The sequence below is a fragment of the Gobius niger genome (assembly GCF_951799975.1).
Source record: "Gobius niger genome assembly, chromosome: 19".
Lineage (NCBI taxonomy): Eukaryota > Metazoa > Chordata > Actinopteri > Gobiiformes > Gobiidae > Gobius > Gobius niger.
This window is the reverse complement of record NC_136870.1, coordinates 20998535-21022745: the sequence shown is the minus strand read 5'-3', so window position 1 is coordinate 21022745 and position 24211 is coordinate 20998535. Positions and strand designations below refer to the sequence as shown.

Here is a 24211-nt window from a genome sequence, read left to right as displayed (position 1 = left end):
TCTATTGGATATCGGCAGATACTCAAACCCCAGTATTGGTATCGGTATCGGTATCGGCAGCATCTCTCGTAATATTCCCCGAAAAAGTCAATTTTGCATTACATTTCTCTTTGACACATACAAAAGAACAGAAAATTGCATTAACTGAAATTTTTCTGGACTCTAAAATCTCTTACCTGATCGACCGTCTCTTTGGAAGTCCACGTGGTACCACTCCCCGTCGTTCACTTTTCTATCGATGGCTCTGGTTTTGGTGGTTCCCGAGCCCATGTCCAGCAACAAATACAAGTGCCCATCCAACATCTCAATGGCAAAGAAGTCCACCTGCCGATCAAAGTATAATTATTGTCTTGAAAGAGGTAACAATACAATCCAAACCACCTTTAAGTTTCAACATAGGAGTGAAATCCCTACCTTGACGGTGGGAGGGGTGCGGGGGTCCTTGCGCGCCTGCGTCTTGGGTTTGCCGTGACTGAACAGCATCAGGCCGTTGGGCTCCGTGGTCCTGAAGTCGAAGGAGATGGATCCGGCCTTCTTCGCGGTCCATTTGCTCAGAGCGACGAACGATTCGGGCGTGTCGAAAGTTACCGGGTCGAGTGTGGCAACGCTCTCGCACTTAAACGACACCACTCCGCTCACCTGCGGGACGCGAGTAGAAGAGGCGAAGAGAATGAGTTTACTTCCGTGGTGGGGCTGCGAGATGAGTTCTATTTACATCAGAAGCAAAAAGACACTGCCTGACACAAAAAAAAAGCCGTTGCATGGATTTAACTACGGAAATATTATGATCTGGGGTTTCTGCCACACTTTGTGCCCAAAGAATGAGATCAGCTGATGGACCTGCACATCCTGAATGACCAGGTTATTCCATGATGGCACTGGCTTATTTCAAGATGACAATGCCGGGATTCATGGGTTGAGTATCCAGGTTATTAAGCGGGATTTTAAGTTTCCTGGTTCAATCTGGTTCATGTAAAGAGTGGTGCGCACTGAATGGGTGCTGCTGCCGGATGCTCTCTCATCGAATGCAATTTCTCCATCTGTGAGATCAATAAAGTATCATCTTATCTTATCTTATCTTAAAGACAGAATCCTGGTTTCAGTTTCTTGGATAAGCCAATGTCCAGGTTATTTCAAACCAGAATATTCTCAGTATCCTGGTTTTCCACCATACTGAGCATGAGTGAACTTTTGATACAGATACGGCAGGAGCAAAAACCTTCCTACAGCCATTTTATCTGGTACCTGGGTTTTTAAAACTTTGTATCTTATACAAATGAACAAAACATTGAAGTAACCTGAAAAAACAACAACTTTTTTGCTCCTAAGTATCTCCAATGAAAGTCCGCACTGCTCTTGGTCACTGACGCTGGGAAAGAACTCTACTGTTTCAAATGCTTCTTTCAATGGTTCTTGTCCCTGTGCTAGAGAAATGCCATGCTTTAGCAACATTGCTAGTGTATTTAACTCCTCCCCATATTTGCCATTAGCTCCGCCCCTCTCATGAGCCCAAATATCCAGGATACTGTAGTTGTTCATGCAAACAGGTGTCCTGGTTTCGCGGAATAGTTTCATAACCAGGATATGCCTGATAAACAGGTCGAGCGCATGTAAAGAAGCACAGTGAGAATATTGTGGTTTTTAATCACCTGGATATCTGCTTATCCAGGAAACTGCAGGATTCTGTGTTTACATGAACCAGGTAAACCAGGAAACTTAAAATCCCCATTAATAACTTGGACACTCAACTGCATGTAAACACACTCATTGAGAATCTTTGGGATGTGCTGGACAAGGCTTTGCGCAGTGGTCACACTCTCCCTTCATCAATACAACACCAGGTCTGTTGACTTTGCAAAAGTTTACTGAAACAATGCCAGAGTGAATCAACAAAGCTAAAGGCAGGCGGCCCAACAAAATATTAGAGCGTGTGACCTTTTTCTCCGCCTGGCAGTGTATCTCGCCCCCTACATAGAACTAAATATTCTGTCTCCATTCTAACTCGCTAATCTCGTAGCTTCGACCGACATGTTCTGTGATGTCTTTCCTCAAACTTCCATTCGCCTTGTCTTTAAAACCTTTTGTCAGCTATTGTACAACAAATCAAATTCATTATAATTTCTAGAACAAAATGTTGCAGTATTATTATGCATTCCGATGATGTAATGGGCAACCAGAGGAATTGCAAGATATTTCTCATAAATTATTACATTATTTCAATCTCGACACATTTATTGCATTGTGTATTGTTCTCGGAGGCTTTGACTGGAAGACAGAAGCTTATTGCTGTCTCTGAAACATAATCCTATTTCACTGCGAGTCAATTGTTTAAAAAAAAAAAAAAAGTCCCACTGGGCATTTTATATATATATGATACATCCGGACAAAGGATTAAAGAAAGATAATGCTTAGCTTGAATTTGGCCTTTATATGCAGATTATTTCGGAATGTATTGAAGTTATTTGACATCTTTATTTATGTTGCACACACAGCAGATTCAAAAACATACCTTCATCTTTGGGTCTCCCTGTTTGGCCAGCCGCGACAGCTCTAACCGCACGTCGTTGTTCTTGTACACGACCTAATTATGGAGAAAAAGAGGAAGCAACGCGTCAACACACTTCAAAAAACAAATGCAGTTTCTTTGCGAGAGTTTAATAAGAAAACGTTGCATCTGTTTCATAAATTAGTTTAATAAGAAACTCGTGTCCTGGCTTGGCTTGGCTTTGGAAATTACTGAACCACAGAGTTGCAGAACACAGTATGTTATGTCCAACTTTGCTTTCCAGCTCTTGTTTTGTTTGTCTTCTAATATTAGCACTAGCATAAGCAGCTGTAGTAGCAGCAACAGCAGTCGTAGTAGGAGTCGAAGTTGCAGCAATAGTTGTTAAAGTTGTGGGAACATTTTTCCACCTAAAGCAGATTTGACATTCACAAATGTTTAAGCGACAGGGAGGGAACTCTGTGTTGAGGGTTCTCTCTCTGAGGGTTTGTGGCAACAGCATGGAAAGAGGAGTCAAGTGAGTGTCAAAGTTGGGAGTTAAAGGTCCTATATCATGCAAAATTGACTTTCTGGAGCTTTTAACCATGTTGTTAAGCTATTTCCTTATCAAAAACACCCCCAGAGTGTTTTTTGGCTTCATTCACGCAGTTCTAAGCAATCCTCCTGAATCCTGCTTTGAAGAGCCTGATGTCTGTAATGTAATGCCTTACGGCCTGATTTTAATTAATAAAACAGCTTTTTCTTTATTTCTGTTGCAAGAAATAAATAAAGTGAAGAAAAAAAAAAGGAAGTGCCCGAGGCGTCTGCGCTGCCCCCTGAGCGTCTGAACAGATGTCATGTTTGCACTGAAAGTTGTGAAGAAGGAGCTCTTTCTAACCTTCTCTGGACACGCCTGTTACCTTTTTCTTACCTAACGATAATGTCATGGAGAAATGCGCGTTCGGCTGCGAGAGGTGCAGGACTTTATTCAACCTTTCTAAAGAAGAGGCCACTCGCCAGAAGTTGGAATTTCTTTCCAGGATTCGGCGACTATCAGCCAAAATAGTGTTTTTTCGTGACTGTATCTTGATAGATGTTTGGTGAACTTTCGCCAGAATCAAAGTGGATTCACTTTTATAACCAACTCGAGTCCCATATTGTAAACACCCGATGGAGCGGCCAGGACAGAGCGGTGAGTCAATCAAAACACGTGTTAGCATGTGTGTTATTTATATTTCTTTTACTGCTAATTTTCCATGGCCGGATTAGCTCAGAGAGAGGGGGTGGAGTTAAATCGAAGTGTTGTGTCTTCCGGGTTTGCAAAATACCCCACTCCATAGCTGTAGAGATACAATATATCATATACATGCCTATAGTTTACTTTGGGATGGCTAAAATAGCAGGATACAGATCCTTTAAGAAATTCTTTTGACATTTTGGCATGTTAGTGTAGAATGAAGATGATTAGGTGAGTGCATTCCCTCAATATAAGCATTGTGATCGAAATGGATAGAGCTTTTAAACAACTGTAGATTTGTAGTAAAACACATTTTAGCCACATTTTTACTATTCCAAGAAAGAGGTTTAGGTCTGATAAACCGCATATCAGATATATTGCATTTAAGTTCACGCTGTCACAGCCTTAAACTCCCGTAGTTAGCTCCCTTCCATGTTGTAAAAACTGCCCTTTTTCCAGTAAATTGTAAAAACAGCAATTTATGGAAGAAACAAAAAGTGGCCGTCGTGTGCTGACTACATCTAATGAAAAAACAATCGATCGCACACTCGGAAGAAAATGCTGATGCGCTGCGACTTGTTGTTGACGGTAAACTTTGCTCCACAGTCTGCAAGTTGTGTGTAAATTTATGCACGTGCAGAAACTAGTTGGGGACACAGCAAAAAAATATTTAATTCAGATCAAGTTAATCCCTCTCTTGCTGTTCTGATTGAACACTGAAGGTTTATATCTGCCCACCTCATCTGTGTAGTCTCATTACTACCAGCACACACATTCCAAATGACATACTTTAGAGCTTAAACGATATTTTGAATACACATTTGCAGGCGTTTGATACAGAGTCCACTCCATACAGTCATCAAACTTTAAAATAGCCGGGAGAATAGCCCTGTTCCAGCCTGTATCTCGGACACAGTGCAGCCTCTGAGTGAGCGGTGATAGTGTTGCGGAGGGAGTTTGTGCTGAGCATTTTGATGTCTCCAAACAGGCAGCGCTTTATTGCACCAGAGTTTTTTATGACCTCGCAGCAGCTCGTGCACTAAAGATTCTTCTACTGCTGGTATTTTTCAAACTAAGCACATAGTAACAAATACCTATTGGCAGCTGAAGGGAAGCATTGCTTTTAGTATTGACTTAAGTGGACGTCGCACAGCAGTTAGAACAAGCAAGTATTCTATAATTGATGATAGTGGAGCGAATAGAGATATAACCAAACTCATTATTATTTTACTTTTTAAATATTGAAATATAGTAAAGGAAGTAAGGAGTGTGAGAATAGACTGGTCAGGATTTTGATTTGGAGCTCCCTCTGTAGGCAGCAGCAGGAAAGACACATCATAAATAAGTAAGACCGTGCTCTCATTTTCAGCTAATGGACGAAAACACATGTATGGGTCTGATGTGGGCTTTAAAAATGTGGAAGGCAGTTTTGTGTCCCCCAATGACGCAACGAAATCCAAGAAATACAGATCGGGCACTTCGACAGTAGAAGAAAATACGAGCAATGTAAACAGGATTATACAAAACTGTGGGAATGAAGCCAAATACTACTCCAGGTATGTTTTTGATGAAGGAAGAAAGTGATAAAAATGCTCCAATAAGCATTAACATTTTGTCACTTCAACCTTTTATATGAATTAATGTTTGATTCTACCTTAACTAATACCAGGGTTCATACAGGCAGAAGCACGTCAAATATGATTTTTCAAGAAATTTTGATTTAATGCCAGTTTGACCCCAATGTTATGCTTTTTAATGACATTTAAAGAGACTAGATGCAAGTTGGTCATTTTATGCTCACCACTGCCACCTCAGGTCGTACGCGTAACTGCAGCTTCTATATTAAGCTTGTGCATGACAGCACTTCGGAAATGAGGTAACACCTTTTTGAGTGAAAGTGCAGGATTTTAGAGGCATTAGGACATGGCTGGAACATGTAGGGGGAGGAAAATATGCCATTTTTACAATTTTAAGGCCTGGATTTAGGCACAATTCATTTAACCTCTTAACCTTCTTGACTGGAGTTTACAGCCTATAGGCCAGTGTAACCCCTCATTTGAAAGCTAAGACCCACAAAACTGATTGTAAATTTTCTCGTTGCGTTGTAGCCATGTTTTTGTCGTTTTTTGTTGCTTTCTTCATAGCTTGCCCTTGCTTTTTGCAATTTTTTTGTCTTGTTTCATCACATTTTGTCACTTTTTAGTTCTGTTTTGGTCCCTTTTTTATTGCGTTACAGTTGCTTTTCTGGCACTTTTTTGTGTGTGTTTTCATCACTTTCTTATCATGTGTTTGTCACTTGTTTATTGAGTCTTTGTCCCTCTTTTGTTGCTTTTTTCCTTCCTCGTTTTTGTGGCTGTTTTTGACACTTTGTTCAAGATCTGTGTTACGCAACTTCTTTGCAAATGGGCTAATCATTAAGTGACCGTGCACCTCCAGAAAAAGACTTTCAAAGCTTTTTTTTTTAAACGCTTGTCGAAATCCTAATTAATAAGGCGGCGTGTTTTGACCTCGGTATCCGACGTGTTTGGTTTCCTAGGCTATAAGGTTAATTGAAGCGCACCATTTTCTGCCGTGGCTTGATTTGTTAAAAACACAAGTTCACACGGGCTACATGAAAGTCTCTGCACTTCAAACCTCCGCTTTGTTCGGCCCCGGCTTTGATTTCTTTGTCCTTTACATTAAACATTCAGGCGCGTGTAGGCCCAATCAAGACGTCCACTATGCAGGGTGACTTTGAATTTCCCCACACAAAATGGTCTTCTCTGCATTGTTGTGGGCGAGAGCAGGAGGGCAACACAGCCCGTCACTGCTCAGGCGTGTGATCCGTTGCATAAGTTTTAATTTAGCTGCCACGGTTTATCATATCGCCGTATTAAGTATGTAAATGTGGCGTGCAGAGGAGGATGGAGGGTCTAAACCGCAACAGTACAAACAAAATCACAGTGAAAAAGCGCTCATTCTGCGCGCTATGATTGTGGGCTGATGGGAGGCACTAACTCAGAGCTGGAAAATGTTCGTTTGCAAAAGATGACATTAGCATACTGTTCTTTGGTCTTTTCTATGAAGCTGAAATCCTACTCTTTGTCAAGGCTTATGTTCATTATCAATATGGATCCACATTCAAGAAACATCGATTATCCATTTCTCTTTTAAAATCAAGATTCAGTTGACATGCTCAGGAGGAGCGTTAACATTTAAAGCAGAACTAAGTAACTCATGCCCCTAGAGGCCATAAGCGCCACTGCAGGTGTCGTAGCATGTAACGTTTTTTTACTCATTAATAGTCTGTGAGAGTAAATACTACGCTGACAGAAAAGACAAAGGGAGAGAGGGATATTGTACATCCAATTACACAATGGAGACAATATTTTTCACTCAAACTTGGCTGTAAATACAGTTTAAGTGGCGCTAGCCCGCAGTTAGCTTTGCCCGTTAGCCTGTTAGCTTCCTCTTTGTGATTCCATTAGTGTGTATTGGTGGCTCCGGGTCGGCGCAGGAAAGTTGCAATTGTGGTTTTCTGGCACCAGGGTCACCAGGGGGAGATGAAAGACCCCCCAATCATCCCATTAACACTTGTATTACCCCCAAAGGGACTACGAAAAGGATTTATTAAGGTAAACAAGTTGCTTAGTTCTTCTTTAACAAACAACAAGGTAATACTCCTCATCATCGAACCCCCATGACTTCACATGGTGGAGGGGGAACTATGTTGTAGTCTCCCATGGCAAACTGGCCTCGGGGTTGGTCTGACAAAGAGCTTTTAATACCAAGGGGGTCATTTACGAAGCGTTTGCTCATGTCCAAAGTGAGTGGACAGTACTCAAGCAGCATTGTCTTATTTACATATCACATTGAGAGCCCTGATACTGTATTACAGGCAATATCAAGTGCAACATGCCAATACAGTTACATGTTTTATTCTTCAGCAGCTGCTACTGACCCCCAAATGTTACTGATCATTCAAATAGCATGTCAGCATCTGGATGATCATTCGAAACATGTTTTGTAAGGCTGGACAGGGCCTTTCTGTCTGGAGTTTACATGTTCTCCCTGTGTCTGCGTAGGTTTCCTCTGAGTACTCTGCTTTCCCCTACAACTAAAATATCCAATAGGCCAGGATGAATGACGTGACCATGGATGAGAAAGGCGCTATATAAATGAAGCTCTTCTTTGACTTTTACATCAGCTTAGTTGCTCTTGTGACAGCAACATTTAATCTGAAATGTTCTGCAATGTGGCTTAATTCCCACAACGACAAAAAATAACTATCCATGGTGAAAAATAAAAGTGGTGAAAAGGATTGGGTAGGATAGGATTGTTGCCATATCTTTAAAAAAGGTCAAAAAATGACACCCATAAGAGAAACAATAACCCAAGAAGTGGCTACAAGTGTCACTTTTCTCCACTATAATTGGGAGTTTTTGGCTGCATAGCGCTTGAAACACAAAAACAAATGATTTCTTTAGTCCAGTATTTATTTTTTCGGTATAATTGAGTGTTTGCGGTCGACTGCCGCTCTGTCTGTGTCCTCGTTTCCCTGTTTGTTTATGTCTCTGTGTGAGCGCCAACGTCTTCATGACTTTCATTGTGTGAACTGCTGTGCGCTCATATGTTCATTTAGCCCCTTTTTGCCTTTCGTTTGCGCTTGCCGTTATTTACACTTCTGCCGCATGTGTATCGTTGTGTTTATGCCGCGCCGTTGCCGTAGCGATGTGGCCCATTTCGAGCACAGCGACTAATTAGCATGTTAGCGCTTAGTGCCGTCGCCGCTCCCTCCACGACACTCATCAGTGATTCCTTCTGATGCCTCTCTGTGTCGGGGTTTGCCAAATGGAAGTGTTACGGGGTTTATTAATTTATTTACACATCTTTCCGTTTTTTTATTTTTTTTTAACCTTTTTTTTGTCCGTGGTTGTGTGCGCCTTTTGAGATAATGCGAGCGAAATGTGTGCGTGACCAAATGCGGTGAAGGGAAAGCGATGCGTATCATTGCGGCGCATTAGCATTAAATGATCGATTTTTCATTGTTTATAAATAGCAGCGCAATGGACTGTGACTTCACCCCTATTAGTTTGCATTCTGCAAACGGTGAACAGTTTAAATGTTATGGTTATGAAAGTGCCCTTGTCAATTAGGTTTCATATGGACAGGTAAGAGGTGGTTGATTTGTATTAGTTTTTTGTTTCTAGGCAGCAATTATTTATATGTTCTCTGCACTGCAAAAATGCTTTGTCCACAGGGTCTTATTATGCATTAAACTCACAAACCCTTTCTGAAAAGTGTGGGATTCTTTCATTAGATTAGTACAGCACAGTAATAGTACCTACAACTGGAATAACAAGGCAGTTATGGTAATTTTATGTATAGTAGTATATTTCATGATACTATGATTAATCAGAATAGTAACACAAGCCTTAACCGAGCGCACTTTCTCCAGTCCGGTTTTACCCAAGTCTAAAAGTCTCTTGACTGGAGACTGTGGCCAGTGTAATGCTTCATTGGAAAGCTGTTGCGCTGTTGTGTTTTTGTCACTTTTTTGTTGTGTTTTCATAGGTTTTTGTTGTGTTTATGTCACTTTTTAGTGTCTTTTTTGTCGCTTTTTCATTGTGCTATTGTTGCTTTTCCGTCAAGTTTTTTGGTCGTATTTTCATCCTCGTTTTCGTCAATATCACAACAGGAGTTGGCTCACAGGGCTTTTGGATTTGGATAATAATGTGCTCCGTTAAGAGGTTAACCAAGCAAAAAATAAACACAAACGACCATAAAACGTGGCCAGTGTTGTCTCGGGTAGGCCTGTCACGATAACACCAGATATTGAGGCAGAAAAGCATCGCGATAAACAATATTACTGAAGCTCTTATAATGCCACAAAAACTAACTTTATGGCTTGAAAAATAGCAATTAAGCACTGTTTGAAAAGTAATATTCCACACTGATATCCCACACAACTTACTTTGGCTAAAAAATAAAGTATTACATTAGAAAAATGGACGACAAATATTGAGCCCAAAATGTTATTCTTAATTAGTAATTATTGTGACAGCTCTAGTCTTGGGAATACCTTCATGGAGAGTCGATTTTCTCCAAAACCCCAAGGGCCGAAGCTCTCAATTGTAGCCCAAAAGTAAAGCACCTTTTCTCTACAAATAGAAGTTTTGCACATAATATATGACCAATGGGGTGTTTTGCTGGGAAATGTGAAAATATTGACAGTGTTTTCCACATTTTAGAGTCCTTTTCATGTATTTGGTCTCTGATTTATGAATAAATGTTTCTTCAAAATTCTCTTGGGGCCAAAGGTTTTATGCTGGAGGGCCGAATTCCCCTGCCCTAAAGTAAAGGATGACCATCAGGTGGTAAAACATGTATCATTGCTTTCACTCTTGCACGGTTTGGTCAGGACATTTGAACTTTCTGTTTGGCTTGGTCCACGGTCCTGGGTGTAAATGCTCCCACGTAGTTCAGACCAAGCAGAGCGCACTTCGTTCGGTGAGAAAGAGGTATTCTCGGTTTGCATGGATGAAAAGTTTTGGCAGAGGAGGAAAGATGAATATTGCTGTTCAACGGTCAATATCAGTGTCTCTGAATCCGTTTGGTCAAAATAGACTGATAATTGCTTTGAAAATCAATTCTCCACTTTCTCCACCCCCGTGTTCATGATGGTAATTTTGCTGAAGAACATTAAGAATCAAGGATCAGGCCAAAATAAACCAACACTTGCTGCTTGTTTACCTCTTTCAAACAGCCCATGAAGTTATTGCTGACAGGAGATCCGGGCAGGTCGGCCGTGCTGGGGCTCCCTCCCACGTAGAAGAAATCGTCCGAGCCCAGCATGGTGTAGTCCTCCTGGGTGTACCCCGTGGTGGTCAGGATCCCGTCCACAGAAATGGTCACCTACACAACAAAGCACAGGGAAAGGACACGCTATATACTCAACACCAAAGGCAGCGCACTAAGCAGCTAAAGCTAGGCGCTGACCGGCCAAATTAGCCCCAGTGATAATGTGTAGGCTGCGTGCGCGTGTTGCCTGAGTGAATTGAATTGGGAACAGGTCTGTGTGAAGCTGTTGGGACTTTTTAATTGGTATAAATGTGCGGTGCAAAGTGGTGCTTTTCAAGTAATTACAGGCAGTCACTCTTCCTAAATGTCAGCGTTAGCTCAGAGGCTAACTCGAATGCTACTCTGGAATGAGCAGTCTTCACCAATTAGAGACCACTTCTATCACTGGCTCACTGGAAGGAGGCGCTATCGAATGTATGGCATTTTGCATTCTTTTGAGGAATACTTTGAATGTACATATAGCAATAGTGGGCCTTTTTAATCCATTTATCATATTTTTGTCTTTCATGGTCACACTAATAAGAAGGCTACATGGTAAAGCTAGCATACCCTCTTTACTAGGGCTGCACGATATAAGAAAAAGTCTTAGATATTTGATAACTTTGTCTGAAGATCTTTTTAATCAATGGGTTTTTAACCTGTTACCTGCCGTCCCCCCTGATCAGGGAGTTAGGGTTAGGGTTAGGGTTAGGGTTAGTTAACGCTAATCCTGATATAATTAGGGTTAAGAATTGTGTTTCACTCACACAGATCTCACACATATTTTTCGAAACTAGAAGGTCTTGGCTTTCAAATTAGGTATCACACTGGCATATTGGCTGCAAGCTCTCCAGTCAATACGCTATGAGATTTGGATGTAAATAATTGTTAACCCTAACCCTAACTCTAATCCTAACCCTGATCCTAACCCTAACCCTAAGGTGGCAGTTAAGTGGTTAAAGGCATGCTTTGGCCATAAATGTGCAAGTTTCAGTCAAAGTGACCTCAGTTATTTTGAGTTATATACTTGCTTCTTACGATATGGCGTCACATAATAATTTGTTTTTTAGGCATGTTCATCCATCTATGATCTACAAATACATAAATGGTTTACCCAGACTGATAATGTAGGCTAATCATTTAAAAGTTAAAAACTTAAAGCTACCCTCTCCCGAAGGTTGGTTACACACATGTATTTTATAAAACTGCATTGGACTGAGGTACTCTCATAAATCCAATAGCCTTTGAATCATTTTAAAAACAGAATTCAGATGTGATTATTTATTCATATATAATTATAAGGCCCATGTTATATTTATGTACAATCAATGTAACCTGTCTTTACTCCAGACCTATATATCGTCCACTACACTCCTCTGCTCGTATTTTCAGGTTAATAATTTAGGAATTTTGCCCGAGAATAGCCTTCCACGGGCTTTTACCTTGAAAGCAGATACTATATAACAGGGTTAGCTCCAACATTTGACCCGGATCAAATTAAAATCAATATTTACTGTATCACTGAAAGCTGTAAAGTCTAGCGCCCTCTTGGTGAGAGCAGCAGCCGGGCGCTCGAGCCCAGCCGATCAGGTGTTAGTAACATATTCACACGCTTCTACATGCTGTTGGTTAGTAAAGTATCCAGAGGTGGGTAGTAACTGTATTGCACATTGTATTTTCAATGGCACAATACTCTTACCTGGTTTGCAATTCTTGTTTATTAGCTATTTTAATGGATATATCTACTCAAATATCTGTCCTTCTACTTGATAATGTGTGATAATGTAGTGGCATAGTGTTTTGTGTGTTCGTATAGCAAAGGTTTTCAAAATCAACTTAAGCTGCGTTCACAGTTTGTTCACAGTTTGTTGAAGCGAATAAATCACTGTTTGTAAATGATGTTTTATACATAAAGGGGGTCACACTGGGGGTCATTATCAAGAGAGGTGCTAAACAGCGAGTGCAAGCTGAAAAATAGTATATATGTCTGTTTTGAAACTGAAATGGCCTGTATTACAGTTTTAGGGCATCGAATCTGACATGTACTTGAGAGAATGCTGTGTGGATAAAAAAATACATGAATTAATCTGCAGCTGATCCACTTTTGCACATGCTACACGTTTTGCACATGAGCAAACATTTAGTAAATGACCCCCATACAGTAAGTGCATTTAAAGCAGAACTAAGTAACTCATGCCTCTAGAGGCCATTAGCGCCACTGCAGGTGTCGTAGCATGTTACGTTTTTTTTTACTCATTAATTGTCCGTGAGAGTAAATACTGAGAGAAAAGACAAAGGGAGAGAGGGATATTGTTTTTTTTTACTCAAACTTGGCTGTAAATACTGTTTAAGTGGTGCTAGCCCACAGTTAGCTTTGCCTGTTAGCCTGTTAGCTTCTTCTTCGTGATTCCATTAGTGTGTGCTGGTGAAAGCTGCAAGTGTGGTTTTCTGGGCAGAGACACATTAACACTTGTATTACCCCCAGAAGGATGACGAAAATAATAAGTTACATAGTACTGCTTTAACAGCAGCATGCAACAAACTAGTTCATAAAATGCATGTTATATATGTCTCTAACCGAAACACAAACAGCAAAGTTTCCGCACTAATAATGGGCGGCACGGTGGTCCTGGGTTCGATTCCCACCTGGATGAGGCCTTTCTGTGTGGAGTTTGCAAGTTCTCCCCGTGCCTGCGTAGGTTTCCTCCGGGTACTCCGGTTTCCCCTACCACTAAAAACATGTACAATAGATTCCCCTCTGGGACCAGGACTCCCCTGAAAAAGAGATTCTTAATCTCAGTGGGACTATCCTGGTTAAATAAAGTATATATATAATAATAAATAATAATAACAAATGTCTTTGAAAAGTTTCTAGTCTATAATATTAAAGTCAGCACATCTAGTAGAGCTCCCAAGAAATTCATCGGACATGCTAGTTGAGTGGACCTTCATTTTGCCTCATTCTAGTCTTTTTTTGGTGTTTTATAGATTTTGGATGTGCATGTCCATGTCGACTTCTGTTTTTCTAGCCCCCTACTGGCTAACGCCGTTACTGCACCTTTCTTTTACAAAGCCGAGTACGAGTCTGCCCTCAAACAACTTGCTGATTTTGAGAACCTTTACAACTGTTTACTAAGCCCACCTCTGATAACCAGTTAGTTAGTTTCATGTTAGTATTTTGTTAGTTGATTTGAAGTTAGTATATTCACCGCAGGCCTCCATCGCAAAGTGCGGGGCCAGGCTGTGTGAACATTACGCCTCAGATGCTGTTAGTCAGTTGCGATGAGATCATGTTGTGTGTTACTGAGGTGAGAAATGTTGTTAGTAGGTTAGTTGGTTAGTGATTTGGGGGTTGGTCGGATCAGCGATTTTTGAATGACATGAACTTATAAATCACAAGTATCAATAGACACACAGGTGTTAGATGGGTTAGCGTAACAACTCGTTCCACGCACAAAAAACACGTGCAGTTTTGGTTCTCGCCTTGTGCAAGCATGCAAGCATTAGCAGAGAGGATGCACAGAGTGGATTTTTCGCACAAGACAGGATGATGAGATGAGAGTTCAGAGGCATTATTGGACATGCAGAAGAGGGCAAGGTAAAGTAACGAACAAAAATAGCAAAAGGGGGAAGTAGGAATCTTCGCTTTGGAGCAGAAATGATAAAGGGGGGAAGGTTATTTAAAGGCACGCCATGCAGGTAAAACAGGGCTAGCCATTTGCGTGCAGGTGTAGCATGGGGGGCGGGCCTTAAAACGCCTACAATGCAATGGGGTGGGAAAAAAAATCGGGATTCAAAGAAGTAGAGGACGTACTGATACATAAGGGAGAAAGCTTAAAGCAAGAAACGTGGTTGGCAAAGGAAGAAATGGGGGGAAGGGGGGGTGGGGGCATTTTGTTTAATAAAAGATTACCAACCGGATTTATCCTGCATTTGGTCTAGTTTTGATGTCTATGTTTCAAAAGGGAACGGGGCAAACCCAAACTAAGACAACAAATTAGAATGATATCTACCGAACAATGTAGTTTGTTTACCATAGCGTGTCCAATGCCTGAGTGCTTTGTAGGAAGAAGGGGGAAGGCAGAAAGGAAAAGCAAAAAATAAAAACCATGAACATAACAACTTTCGGGAAACCCCAAAAATAAATAAATAAATAAAAAATATAGATAGGAAGTCTAAAAAAAAGAGTTGTAGGTTGTAGGCCTCTTGTGGTTAGTTAGTGGTGACGCTATAGGAGAAGGGCAGAGGTAGAGGTTAGTAGTATGAATCATTCCATGGATGAAGGTTAGTTTCAGTAGCAAGGTTAGTAAAGTTAGTAGTTAGTAATACATACAGGCAAAAAACGGTCAAAACGGCAGACCACAGCAGCGCAGCGGCCCTCAGTGTACCTCCGTTATCATTCTCCTCATTGTCATTAACCATTCACTCACTCCCACAGTCACGCAATTGAAAGAGAAACTCACCTATAGAGCACAGGACAGGACAGGACAGGGCAGGACAGGAGCAGGTGGAATTGTAAAACAAACGAAACAAAAAACAAAAAAAACAAAAAAAAAAGCAAAACTTTTCTTCCTTTGTGCATTTGAGAAAACATGCCCCAAGCCTGCTGCAATAGAAGCCCTGAGAGCAGCAAGTCAACCACTCATACAGAAACTGGTTATCAGCTGCATCAGGTTAAAACAAAATGACACAAATATCCTTGATATGCATTAATACTACACATATATATTTTTTTACATAACGCTTAGAAAATGCACTAAAATGTAGCAATAACTTAGCAGTTAGTGTCCTTTGACAACTACAACGAAGAAACACCTCAAGAGGCTTCGTCAACAACATCTTTTAGCAGCAGGCTGAATATATACAGATTAAAAAGGGAGGGATTTTACTTCCACTCATTTTATCTCTGAAAAATCTACTCTCAAATCTTTAAAAACTACCAATAGCAATGTAGAGTGTTTACTAGACAAAAGGTGCTGTATGGCAACATTGGACTGTCAAAATAATCTGAGATGCCTTTTTAATGTGTCTTTCAAATCAGCTACTCTGTGCTGTGATAGAGCATGCACCTTTAGATTCTCTCTAAACAGTAAATCGCATATCTAGTTGTGCTGTGACCGGCTGCCCCTCCCTCCCTGCGGCGTGGTTACCTGTCTCAGGTTGCGGGTGACTTTGACGTCGTGCCATGCGTTGTCGTTGAATTTGCCGTTGACCGGTTCCACCAGCGCCTCGAAGGCCCCGGAGCCCAGGTTTATGACCAGCGACACGGCTCCGTTCTTCAGGGCCAGGTTGACGTAGTCCGCGGACTTCCCCGTGTGCAGCATCAGCCCGTTCCTCTGCAGCGTCTTGAAGGACAGCGTGATCTCGTCGCTGCTCGACTGGATGGGGTTTGGAGACAGGTCATAGCAGAAGTACTCGGAGCCCTTAAAGGTGGCCACGTACTCCTCACGCGCTGTGGATCGAGAAAGAGAGGACCTGTTACTGTGGAGTAGTTGCACTTGGAACAACATTATCATGGAGATTAGTTCAGTGTCTAAGCCTTCTGCCTCGTCCCACACTTCTCCTCAATGTGTTCAGCGATGATAAAATGGTGGGTGTTCATCAGAGTATCACAAAGCGGAGCAGGGCCCGGTTAAATTTGATTCAGATGTGCAAAAGGAAACAATATTGTTTAAAATGCTGAAAATGTCATTGTGAAGCAAAGCTCAGTTGATGCCAGCACTTGGAAGAACACTTCCTTCCATAGCTCTAATCGGAGCATAGCGCGGTGTGTAAACACGCTTTGATCACTGGTGTGGGATGAGATTAAACAGTGCGGATGCAGAGACAGTCGTGAGCCTGTAGCGCTCCAAACTCGTTATGAAACCTGCCATCTCTCTTTGGAGAGAACAGCTGTGCTGGCAGTCTGAACTGATGTGGGCTTGTTTGACAACACGCCTCATTTGTGATGCGCCAAAGCAAAGGTGCGTCTGTAAAGTTTGGAGGAAGATTGTGCAGGTTTGGAGAGGAGGAGGATGCTGAAGGTGAGGAAGCATCATGGCGGCTGTTGCAGGCATGACCGACCAATAATAATTCAGAAAAACAGCACCCACACTGACCCCCAAGGACACGAGTCCAAGGTTTAGCAATCCATCATCCTCAGGCTCACCTAAAGCCCTTATCTTCCTCACACATAACCAGAGGAACAAACTCACACCTACACACATCTGCCTGAGAAAACCTCCATACCATTGTGCTCCGTACACAAACATGGCCGACATTATCTGTCTCCTTCACACCCCTCCCCCCGAGCAGCACCATCTCTCCTCCACCCGCTCTCACCTCCCGCCCGCTTCACGCCGCTCTCACTTCGGCACATGTCGCTGGCCTCTTTCTGAGCCTTTGGCAGCGCCACCATCTTGTAGTTTGAGGATAATGAGGGGAGCAGAGGGGAGTTTAACATAGTAGGTCAACCCGAACAGAATGGAGAGCGGCGCGAAAAAACGATTGCCACGTAATGAAGAGTCTAATGCGTAACAGGTCATTAAGGTAATAGAAATGAAAATCAGCTGCACTTGAGCGAATTTAACTAAGACGAATAATGACAAGGGGAAAGGAGAGAGGCAGCCGTGGCGGGCGGTGTGCCGGCACTCGTTTTAAATGATTTTATTGGTTTATGAATCACGGCAGAAAATGGCTCCCGGCGATCTCCGAGGCATCTATTTAATCCGTGAACCAGGAAGTGTGGCTGGGACACTCGCGTTACTGCAGGCTCATTCATAAACAACACCCTCTGCTGATCTGGGCTTTAGCTCCGAAACACGCACCAGCTCATGAAAATCTAAGAAGACATGGGAGGATTTATTCAACTATTCAATCATTCGCAACTACATCTCGCGCAACTGCTGATTATAGGCTTTATAGCTTTGTTTTTAATTGCTGTGTCATTTGCTGGATTCATGCATTTTAATCGATTTTGTTTATGCAAATGACTGACATTGGCTCAGCGTGGCGTTCACTGCAGCCTCATTGCAATTCCACTTTGTGTTGACTTCCACCATATGTCACCAATCAATATTATGACAAATCTAGAAATACGCTTTTTCATGAATGTGATAGGCTCGGAGCTTTTTGTTTACCAAGACCATCTGAAGCCAATCAATAACATTCTGGAACATTTACATACAGTACAACCAGCTCTGTAGGACGCAAGTCAATGTAAATATTCACAGGCTAATCATACCAAATGCATTGCTTCAGTCGTATCGCGAATGCCTATCCCTCCCAGCTTGTTAATTAACTATATAGCTCCAAGAAGGGGGAAAATGCATTTAAACTAATAAAGGGCTATGGTGAAATATATGAAATTTTATGAGCGGGGGAAAGGGTTGGCGGCGGGTGCGCAGGTCTCTGTAAATATTGGTGTATAGCTGTCAGAAAAGCTATTACCAACTCAGGGCCCCGGGCAAGACTTTACCGTGTGGAGCTGCACCCGGTTCCAGGGGACACACAAAAATACACAACAAATGTAGATGAGGAGGCATGTTGGAAAGCCGGGGAGAGGGGGAGACGAGGGAGGGCAGTTTACAATGGGGGAACACACACACACACACCCACACACACACACACACGGGCGCGCTCGTCCAAAGCTGTATTTGGGAATTTACCGAGATGCCGTTAACTTGCGATGTAGCGCGAGCGACTATTCTGTTGCTAATTTACGGACATGTCTTTAGGGCAGACAGCGCGGCATAAAGCATCTCCTGTTCGATCTGCGCCGAGCCCTGCCTGGTTTGGCGAACGCTGCAGCAGAGGCAGATGGGGACAGTTCAAGATGGCTGACACATAACACCCCCCCCCCCCCCACACACACACACACACACACACACACACACACACACAAACACACACACACACACAAAGCCATGAACATGTGTCTCGATTTATAAGCTAATTTAACCAATGGTGCATAAATACATCCTCTTGTCTGGTCCCAAAACATGCACAACAGCTTATTCCTCCAGCCAGCTGATTCTAATGCAGTCAGAGCCCGATGCTTCGAGTTGCCAGATCTGATGCCTAAACACCCAAACGAAATATACCTGCCTGACAAAAAAAAATAGTCACCACCAAAACGCTCTGATATTTTCATGACAGCACGCATCCCAGTGTTGCATTATTTTTTAACAAGTGTATTTCCTCCAGTTTGGCTTTACCACAATCTAAAAGTTTCTTTACTGGAGCTCACAGCCTATTGGCCTAGTGTAATGCTTCATTTGAAAGCTAAGACCTACAAAGCTGATCTAAACTGATCTTTTTCCTTGTGTTGTCACTTTTTTCTTCCTCATCTCACTATTTTGCTGAGGTTTTGTCACTTTTTTGCTGCAATTTCATAGTTTTTTTTGTCTAGGATTTTTTGTGTGTGGCTTTTTTATTGTGTTTTTGTCACATTTCTGTCACTTTTCAATCAAATCAATCAATCAATGTTTATTTCTATTGCACTTTACAACAACACTTGCTTTACATAAAAACACAGGGAAATTGTTATGTGTAAAATTACATAAAAAACAAAAAACACCGGCACACAAAGAAAATAGATCGGTGTTAGGTGTTCTGGAAGGCCTGTCTAAATAGGTGAGTCTACACAGTGGCAGGTCAGTGATGACTCCTATGGCAAAAGCACAATCGCCCCACATCCTGGACCTCGACCTGGACACATCCAAAACCAGGTCTAGGTCTCAAAACTCAACTTTTCTTGTTGAGTTTTGTCACTTTTTTGCTGCACTTTCATCATATTTTATCACTTTCTTGCTGCTTCTTCATCCTCATTTACATCCCATTTCTGTCGCTATTTTGACACTTTTTTTCATTATAAAGTGCTCAGTTCAGGTGGGGGTGAAGAGGTTAACTAAGATCTTGTATTGATGACGGGAGAGTGTGACCTCTGGGCAAAGCCTTCTCCAGCACATCCCAAACCACTCTTTCACAATGCGAGCCCCATTAACCCTGGCATTGTCATATTCCCAGATGACATGTTGACTTTTAGTTTTCACATCTGGTCACGTAATTCAAAGACACAACCAGCAGATGCAAACGTCTCGTCCATCCAAAGTTTCGGAAGCGCAGAATGAAATCAAACTGTTCTGTTGGCAGTGTAAGCCAGTATAAAGTGGATGAGCCTCAGTCTTATGTGCGCAGTGTTACAGATATGTGCACAGCAGACAGAGGCTTTACATAATGAAGCATATGGAGCAAACAAAAGAGAGGCATTTGCATAAATCAATACGTGCAGTTAAACAAACAGGGATTACACATGTGCCACTGTTGTATTTAAGTGCACGCAAGGATCATGGGAAATATCAATGTCTTCAATCCATATATTTATTCATTATCATTCAGATTTATTCAGTTAATATATTCATTTTCATCTAATATGCTTTTATTACTACCACTATAATAAACGGTATGACATACTTTACAACTATCCTGACTAGTTAGAATGAAATTACTCATCAAATCTACCAGGAGAAAGTTCTACCAAAACCGCTCACTACTATTGTATGTATGTATCTATTTTAAGTCAGTATATTTGTGTAGTTGTACCTCATTAGCGCCCACTGCAGTTAAATATTCATGGCAGTATCCTACACATTGGTGGCTTTTTATATCGGACCATATGGAATTAACAAAAGCTACTAATTTGCATAAATCAATAGGTGTGAATTTGCACATGCTGGCCATGTTTTAAGCCTCACCCACACTCGCGCTAAATATAGACCGAGGCTTTCTTATCACCGCAAGTGGGCAGGTGAGCCGAAATCTGCGTGAGGAATAACGAAGCAATTAGGGAGAAAGAATGCCGAGTTACTTGTTGTTTAAACTCCATATGAGTTGGTGAAATAACACAGTACTGCAAAACAGAGGTGCAATAAGTTAGTTTGATATATTTAAAGGCCTGATTGTCTTTATTATAAACAATGAAAGACGAAGCCACTAAATTATAATGTTAACTGTGGTTTAAATTCATTCCTAACTTTCTTAAGACATTTGTTGCATCCTGATTCTTTACAGGGACGAGTTTACTGCCACATTTCAGGATCACTTTTCAGGGTCACTGTCAGAAAAATGCTAGAAAAATAGCCTGCAAGTTCATAAAATGTATCCAAATGCTTAGTACTGAGATGTACGGTGAGTTTACAATATACTAAAGGAAGAAAGGAGACATTTCGTTCCATTGCTGAAAAAATCAGGTATAGTGCCTTTCACTTTCAGCTCTCTGTGATTCTATTTCAATGTACACCAAGGTTAGTAAAAAAAAAAAAAACATTTAAAAGATGTTATGTAAAATACTAATAATAAAAAATGCATAGATCCCTGCCAAAAATCACGAAACATAACTTCATAACTTTTTAGAAGACAATATTATATCACAAATAATAGAACTAACCTAGTTGAAAAGAGACTTTTGAAAAAACTGAACTACAATGGCCAATGTGCAGGTTAATTTCAAGCCCTGCCATAGGATATTGTGAATGTTTTATGCTTAAAACCCTAAAGCCAGCTCTGTGTCGCAGTCATAGATATAATATAATAAAGATGAGTGGGTCCCATTCAGTCTCATTCATTGAAAAATGTCCCGAGTCATGCTTGAAATTTAATGGCCGCTCTATCTCCTCCTACGCAACCTGTTCCTTAAAAGGGCAAAAAGGCAGGAAGCCCTGCGCTCGTGGGTGGGCGGAGCCTCCACAGAGCTTGATTGCCAGGCTCTGGACCCAGTCAATGTACTGAAAATGCTTAAAAATTTTGGGCTGATCACCAAAACTAGCGCGGTTAAAAATATTTCACCTACCCCAGCGCGGTCACATGGGTCATAGCGATTTTTAGAAAAAGAAAAACTCTTTGGAGCCAGGCTTTTAAGCCGTTGGGGGGACGTTTGAAGTCCCATTAGAATCAATGCTCCCAAGTGTCTCGCCCATTGGTCGTAATAGAGTTAGTTGGTTACCATTAAACCAGGTGTCTCCAACCTTTTTTTACCTGGCAAGCTACTTTTACCAAACAAAAACGTGAAAGAGCTACTTTTCTTTCCAAATATACTTGTGCTACATATACATCTAAGGAAAAGCTCACCATGGAGAGGTAGTAGCCAAGATGATATTTAAACATGATGACTTTATTCACTTCAATGTTTGCAGATTCTTCAAATTCCTCCAAAACAGGGGTCTCCAGCCCTTTTCACCCCACGAGCGACTTCTTCCAACAAAAATGGCAAGGAGCAAATTGCGCTTTGATGAATCTTGTGTAGCTATGCGTCTGAGGTCAGTTCACCAGCAGCCAAGATGGTGTTTCAACATCACCAGTGAGCTTAGTTTTGACTTTTTTTTTCTACATTTACCTTAATGTTTGGAGAGTGCGTACAACATTTTGATAGCAAAAAGAAAATGCATCGACAATGTGACTCATCAAGCGTATGTAGAAATGCAGATTGCCTTTGGGGAGCAAGTTGGAAAATGCTCCTGAGCTCACCCAGACACAGGGATAACATGACACCCCAGAGCTTCTTAAGCACAAACAGATTAAGCCTTTCTTTTGTAGCAAACAGGCTAATATTCACTCACTAGTGCGGTTAATGTGCAGGTAAACAAACGTGTCCCATTTCTTTTACTCGAGCCTCTCTCACAACAGCGCTAAATAGGGCCCTGCTTTCCGTGGTGCAGCCCATTGCTACGAATGTGTTGAGCTTGCATGCAGCCACAGCAGTGACCGGTGCAGTGAATAATTTAGTGGTCATTGGTCGCGCAGTTCTTAATAAAAGATTTAGCCAAAACATCACCACCCGGCAAAGGCTACATCAAACTGGGCTCTGATCTCGCTGCTTCTTTCATGCAAAACACCCACATAAAACTAAAAGCCATTACTTTAAATGACCGTCTTTTAACGGGGCGATAACATTGCCCATTCATCTCCCAAGACGTTTTCCTAATTTCGGAGGTCACGCGATGAACTTCATTTTTCTCACTTTCTAATTAGTCAATTTCTTCATGTAGCCATCGCCGTAATTGTCGTCATGCTGATTTGGCTGGTTCAAAGTTCATTCTAGCAATTAAAGCAGCAACAAAGCGGTAGAAAAACTCACACTTTATATACTGTATATTGTGTGCTATTTAGAATTATAAATAATAGTAAGAATACTGGTTGTAATTAATAATAAGTGAAATGTGTAATCTGCTTGGTCCATCCTTTATTGGCGCAGAGGCAGCCTGTCAGGAGCACACAAAGGAATCAAACTCTTATTGTATCTTTTTGTTGTAAGAAAGGAAAGGTGTCACAGCAGAAGTTGAAGAAATTTTAGAAGAGTAACCGTAGGTAAAATTCACAAGCTTTACAGATGTTAAACTCACACGTTGAAGTCCCACTGTGTTCACAAAACCAGGCGATGTCTATTTTCATCCGTATGTGTTTTAGGAATAGGAATAGGCCACCGTTTTTACATCCTGAGATATGTTCTTACCTTAGCTTAGACGAGTTCATTTGTACCTGCCTGGTCTTCACGCGTGCCCTCAGTCACGTAAACACAGCACAGACGGCGTTAGCATTTAGCCTCTCCTCCTCTCCTCTATAGCTCCAAACAAGGTGAAGATAGAAGCTACCAAGCTCTTCCACATTTTCCCTATTTAAACGTGAAGTGTTACAGTATAAAGCATAATTAAACAAAATTAAACAATGTGGATTTTCTAAGCGGATAAAAAGGCTAAATGCTAACGCCGTCTGTGCTCTGTTTACGTGACTGGGGGCACGCGTGAAGACCAGACAGGTACAAATGAACTTGTCTAAGCTAAGGTAAGAACATATCTCAGTATGTAAAAACGGTGGCCTATTCCTATAAAAGTACAGTACTAATAAGATGATTCGTGGATCTCAAAAAAGTGAAATTCACTGTCAGTCGTTTAATCGTCATGTTCAGCATAATCGTTTAAAGAAACACTAACTTATTACCAAATTTCCAGACTATAAGTCGCTCCAGAGTATAAGTTGCACTATTACCTGGGCATGGAGGCATAACTGTTGACAAGCCTCTCCCGACAGCACATTGTTCAAGCTCTCATTTGCAAACTCGTTCCTGTAGCTGTTCCCATCTAGCTTTTAGCCCGCGATTAGCTTTTTTTGCTTTCTTCATTGCAGTAAGAGTAACCTCCGCTTTTTGCCAGTTTCTCGCTAACTCCAAACTTTCTCTCTGCTGCTCGATTACCGTTTTTTAAATCTTCAGCGGTACAGCAGTAGCAGATACTGGTACACAAGCCGAGAGCGCCCTCCAGTGGCTGTCAGTGTGAAAATAACAAACATGTGACGTTATATATTTTGATATATAAGTCGCACCTGAGAATAAGTCGCACCCCCAGCCAAACTATGAAAAAAAGTGTGACTCATAGTCCGAAAAATACGGTTATCGTTATGCTGTATAAAAAGTAGGGCTCGTTGAAATAGTCGACAACTATTTTAGTAATCGATTAATCGTTTTCAGGTTCACACAGACTTAAATGGAGCAAAAAGGTAGTATTTTTTCATGAAAACCTACTTTGTTTTTATAGTTAGTGTCTGTAGTGTTTTGTACATTGTAAATTTCAAGAATAGAGCCCATTTCCCTTTAGTTTACTCTATCAACACATCCTCATAAAAAAAATGTAAAAAATACAATT

The 24211-nt window shown here is 41.4% G+C and overlaps 1 protein-coding gene across 9 annotated transcripts in view; it reads right to left on the bottom strand.

The window, feature by feature from the left end:
- The window catches only part of nrxn1a (neurexin 1a), a 159952-nt gene that overhangs the window by 84006 nt on the left and 51735 nt on the right, over nucleotides 1-24211 (bottom strand). For 6 of the 9 annotated variants that reach the window (XM_079577098.1, XM_079577095.1, XM_079577100.1 and 3 more), the window contains 6 exons: nucleotides 15689-15990; nucleotides 14573-14596; nucleotides 10452-10613; nucleotides 2510-2581; nucleotides 415-639; nucleotides 177-324 (listed from right to left, as the gene is read on the bottom strand). In XM_079577098.1, the coding sequence (XP_079433224.1) occupies nucleotides 177-324; nucleotides 415-639; nucleotides 2510-2581; nucleotides 10452-10613; nucleotides 14573-14596; nucleotides 15689-15990 (933 nt within the window). The remainder of the gene's footprint in view (nucleotides 1-176; nucleotides 325-414; nucleotides 640-2509; nucleotides 2582-10451; nucleotides 10614-14572; nucleotides 14597-15688; nucleotides 15991-24211) is intronic. The other 3 variants (XM_079577097.1, XM_079577099.1, XM_079577094.1) reach the window with 1 other exon arrangement.